This window comes from Meleagris gallopavo, chromosome 3, assembly GCF_000146605.3.
Source record: "Meleagris gallopavo isolate NT-WF06-2002-E0010 breed Aviagen turkey brand Nicholas breeding stock chromosome 3, Turkey_5.1, whole genome shotgun sequence".
In the NCBI taxonomy this organism is placed as follows: domain Eukaryota; kingdom Metazoa; phylum Chordata; class Aves; order Galliformes; family Phasianidae; genus Meleagris; species Meleagris gallopavo.
The window spans coordinates 3,086,796-3,091,965 of NC_015013.2; the positions used below are offsets into that span (position 1 = coordinate 3,086,796).

Sequence of the window (5,170 nt, forward strand, 5' to 3'; positions counted from 1 at the left end):
GGGAGGCTGCCGTGCTGAGGGACGTCGGCGCGGGAGGAGTTGGCGCGGGCGTGCCGGTTGTGTGGGAAAAATGGAGGCGGCTTGGCTGCTTTTTGCCTGCCGAGTTGCTGGCGTCACTGCCGCGACTGAGATCAGGACGGCCGTCCTTCCCTGCCGGCTGTCGGGCTGTGCTCTGTTGTGTCCGCGCTCAGAGTTGCACTGAGCGGCTCTGGGAGGATGGCCAGGTGAGCGCCTAGGGGCAAGGCCAGGAGAGCTGCGTTTTGTGTTGTTACTGCTGAAGCACTGGAGATACGGCTGGTGGTTCTGTACGTGGTTCTTCGCTGAGAATCTTGAAAAGTATGGCAGAACATACAGTCTTACAAGTCTTTATGTGCTCTCTAGGTGACTACATCTGATTAAAGCATCATTTAATATAATCTACCTCTGGTTTGTTGTTATTAAGGTTTGATCTTCAAGGGTCTTAGAATTACACGTGACTTAAGTGATAAATGAAGAAAAATGTTGCCGACCAACAAGGCCGAAGCTGTTTTGTTTGTTTTTAAGTTTGTTTCCTTTTTCTCTTGTAATTAGCTTCATAATAGAGAGTGGTACAAATACCTGCTCTTGTGTAAATGTACTGTGCCTGAATTTCTAAGCAGAGGACCAAAAGTATCAACAGGAATTGTGTGCTGCCTCCTACCAGTCCTGCAAACATGTAGGTCATCTGCAACTTTTAGCTTTGCAGCATCAAAAGCTCCTGGTACACCTGTAGCAAAGATCTCTGTAATAACACTGCATAACAGTGCCTGTGCAGTTAGAAGAATGTTACTGTTAGGCAATAGCTTCCCTTAGTCTATTGCTTTGTAGATACGGCAAACATGTGGTATTGCTTTCATCCATAAGTTTATCTCCTGAGCTAATAACCTCAAGTGCTGGACAAGTTATCTCTTGTCAGTCTACCACTTCGTATCTTTCTTAATAAGCATAATTGTTTTCCCTCTTTATTTTCTCCTACCTGATTTAGGAAGGGGTGGAAACCCGTGTGGAGAGATGCTAGCATCAAAGCAGACCTCCCCTTTGCTGCCTGCTTCTTGTAATCATGGCATCTCCTCTGTACATCCTCATCTTCCCATTCTTGCAGATTTTCCTACTTGTTTTTCATGTTACAGAAAGAAAAATCAGTCTGAGTAATCTAGCAGTGTATGCCCCTTCCCTGGAAGCGAACATTTAATGCCAGGCTTGGGAGATGGGGCTTTGGGCAATTTGATTTTGTGGGAGGTGTCCCTGCCAATAGCAGGAGGTTGGAACTAGGTGATGTTAAAGGTCCTTTCCAACCCAAACCATTCTATGATTCTATGTTGATATGCTTTGCTTCTGTATATAGACACCAGCTGCATCCATGTAGCTTTTTAATTTTGAGGCAGAGATAATAATAAATAATTTCTGCTTCTTACCTGTTTATTAGTTGCTAATCTTCTTTCCCTTAGGAGTAGGTAGAGCTGTATTAGTTCTGCTTTTTTTTTTTTTACTCCTGATAACAGTCTTGCTAGTTTTCTCTCCTGCCCGAATAGTTATAGAAGCTTCCCCCTCATGCAGTCATATTTTCTGCTTAAGGCAGTTGAAATAGTTCTGGCTCCTTGGATCCAGATATCGTGAATAAAGGCACAGCGTTCTATTTGTGGTGAAGAGATTGCAGACATGAAGAAACAGCTGAAAATGTGGAGGAGCTGCCAGCATGCAACTACCCAGCTAGTGAGAACTGTGCTAAATCTCTGTAGAACAGCAGCTAAGCAGTGGCTAGGTAAGAGTCCAATTAGTTCTCCTTATTTGTGAGGCAGGTTGGTAGTATCAGAACAAAAAAAGTGTGGTGTCAAACCAGTATAGCAAAGGAGAAAGGGCAATTAAATTACGAAGGAGATTGAAAAATAAAGGAAATATTCACCATCCTTCCTCCTCATGCCCTGTTCTAGTTTGGTTCTTCTATTATGTGTCATCTGTAACTAATTTAAATGGCTCTCATAGTTCAAATATAAAGCTGTGTTAGGCTAATAGTACAAAGCTGGTTTTATGGAGTAAAAATGCCAGGATGTCAGGATGATAATGCTGATGAGTTATTCTTTAAGGAACTCTCATCCAGATCATCAGTAAAGATATTAAATAGGCCAGGCCCGAGTACAGGCAGGGCAGAAGCTGGCTTGGCCAGACAACTTCTAGAGCTTAGGTGGAAAAAGTGTATGGCTGCTGGAAGCAAGGTCAGGTGACATGAAAAGACTACAAGGATGCTGTTTGTCTTTATAGGGAAAAAAATAGTGCGGCCAAAGGTCAGTTAGAGTTGAAGCTGGCCAATACTGTGGCAGCCAATAAAAAGTTAATCTTTAAATACATTAACAACAAAAGGAAGACCAGAGAGAACACTGGTTCTTTACTTGATGAGAATGGTCATCTTACAAACAACGACAAAGACAAAGCAGAGACATTTAATGCCTTCTTTGCCTCTGTCTTCAACGCTGATGATGGGCTCTGACACAACAGGTGCCTCAAAATGGAGGTACTGATGAATGTGGTAATGATGAACTCCCAGTCAACTGCGAACTTGTGCAGGATTTGCTGTTCCACTTGGGTTTATATTAAGTCCATGGAGCCCAATGGGATTCATCCTAAGGTACTCTGAGAGCTTTGAGGAACCTCTCAATTATCTTCTAGTGATCTTAGGAATCTGGGGAGGTCAGACAGGTCCCAGTTGACTGGAAGCTGGCAGATGTTCCAATTTTCAAGAAGGATGAGAAAGAAGACCCTGGTAATTACAGGCCTGTCGGTCACACCTCAGTGCCTGGTAAAATAAGGGAGAAAATTATGCTGGGAGTTACTGACAAACACCTGAAGGACAATGCAGTTGTTGGTCACAGCCAACATAGGTTCATGACAGGAAGGTCCTGTTTAACTGACTTAATTTCCTTTTATGACAAGATCACCCATCTGGTTGATGAAGGAAAGCCAGCTAATGTTATCATTCTGCATTTCAGTAGAGCTTTCAATGCTGTTTCCTACAGTGTATTTCTGGACAAAATGTCCAGCACACAAGCAGACAAAAACATAATGTGATGGATGAGCGATTGGCTGATAGGTCAGGCCTAAAGGGTTATAGTGAATGGGGTTACATCAGGCTGGCAGCCAGTCACTAGTGAGATTTCCCAGAACTCCATTTTAGGGCCAGTTCTCTTTAATGTTTTCATAACTTGTATGTAAGACTAGAAGATGCTTTCAGCAAGTCTGGTTGATGATACTAAACTGGTGGGAATATCGAGGGTAGAGAGACCTTGCAGAGATATCTAGACAAATCAGAGGGTTAGGCAATCACCAGCCACATGAAGTTTAACAAGAGCAAGTGCCAGATTCTGCACCTGGAAGGAGCAGCCCTGGCTATTCATACAGACTGAGGGATGCAGTGCTGCAGAACAGCCCTGCAGAAAGGGATTTGGGGGTCTTGGTTGGAAGCAAGTTGAACAGCAGCCAAGAAGGCCAACCAGTTTCTAAGGTGCATCAAGCACAGCACTGCTAGCTGGTTAAGGGAAATGATTGTCCTAGTTTACACTGCACTGATGTGGCCTCACTTTGAGTACTGTGTGAAGGTTTGGATGTCATGGTAAAAAAAGGACATGAAGGAGGGCTAAAAGATGGTGAAGAGTCTGGAGTAGAAGACTTTTTGGGCAGAAGTTAAACTCCTTTGTTTTGTTCAGCCCAGAGAAGAGGAGACCACATTGTGGCTGACATCTTCCTCACGAAGGGAGCAGAGGGGCAGGTGCCGATCTCTCTAGTGACCAGTGATAGAACCCAAGGGAATGGCATGAAAGGAGGAGGTTCAGGTTGGATTTGGAAAGGACATCCAGCTGTTGGAGCAGGTAGATAATCAGAGGGCTTGAGCACCTCCCCTACCAGGACAGGCTGAGAGTTGGGGCTCTTCAGCTTGGAGAAGGCTCCGGGGGATCTTATAGCAGCCTTCCAGAATCTGAAGGAGGACAACAGAAAAGCTGGGGAGGGACTTTTATAAAGGCATGTAATGACTGGACAAGGGGAAATGGCTTTAAACTGGAAGAGGGTAGATTTAGAGACCAGGCTGGATGGGACTTGGAGCAACCTGGTCTTGCGGGAGGTGTCCCTGCCTATAGCAGAAGGGTTGAAACAAGATTATCTTGAAGGTCCTCTTCAACCCAAACCATTCTGTGATTCTAAGATTCTACGATTCTGTGGTATCAAGAAAACATTCTTCACTGAGAGTGGCTGGGCACTGGAACAGGCTCCCCAGGACAGTGGCCATGTCACCAAGCCTGCCGGAGTCCAAGAAGTATCTGAACAATGCTCTCAGACAAATGGTCCTATTTTGGGGTGGTCCATTGTGGAGGCAGGAGCTGTACTCAATGATCCTTACTGATCCTTCCTAGCTCAGGATATCCAATGATTCTATGAAAGTGTTTGCAAAGCTAAAAAAAAATAGTTATGGAAAAGTTAGAAAAGTTCCCAAGTTCAGAAAACCAAAGAAGAAACGGAAGACAAAGAATTTTTGCTTAGCAGTGATTATATTTAAAATAGCACTCTGCTTTTCCTTGCCATTCATTATTCTCTCTCTCTTTAGAGGGCTTAGTTTTGCAGAGTTTATCTGTTATGTACATTTTCTATAATAGTATGGGGATATCCCCTCGCACATCTGAGGTCACAAATGAATGCCTACTCACTAACACATTGGAATTAATGAGTTTATTCCCGAATTTTGAGTGACATAGCAGTATTTGCCTAATACTGAAGTTAAAACGATTTCGGCACTCATATTTAAAAATGAATGGTCAGAACTACAGACGAGTTAGAAGACGTGCAGCAGTTGCCAAATCCGTTGCTGCAGCGATCACCTGTGAAGCAACCCCCCCAAAAAAACCCCACAGTAACCAAGAACCCACAGCCAAAAACCAGCCCAAACTGTGAAGAAGCGGCTTCGCTGTCGAACGTGGCTGAACGCGGCTGGTTGATTCCCGTGTCCCGCCGGGCAGACTGCATGTATTTTTACGGTGCAGAGCAGCAGCAATTGCTGAAGTCACCACTGCGCAATCTTCGGCGTCGCTCTGAAGGAAAAAAGCGGAGGTGAGAGCGAGATCCGGTTAGTTCCCTCCGCCGCCGGGGTGGGGGGTGGGTCGGCGGCTCG

The 5,170-nt window shown here is 44.7% G+C and overlaps 1 protein-coding gene across 1 annotated transcript in view; it reads left to right on the top strand.

Moving 5' to 3' along the window:
- The first annotated feature begins 4,813 nt into the window (after nucleotides 1-4,813).
- The window catches only part of SLC66A2 (solute carrier family 66 member 2), a 57,300-nt gene continuing 56,943 nt past the window's right edge, over nucleotides 4,814-5,170 (top strand). The window contains exon 1 of the mRNA XM_010708272.2: nucleotides 4,814-5,109. Within this exon, the coding sequence (XP_010706574.2) occupies nucleotides 4,814-5,109 (296 nt within the window). The remainder of the gene's footprint in view (nucleotides 5,110-5,170) is intronic.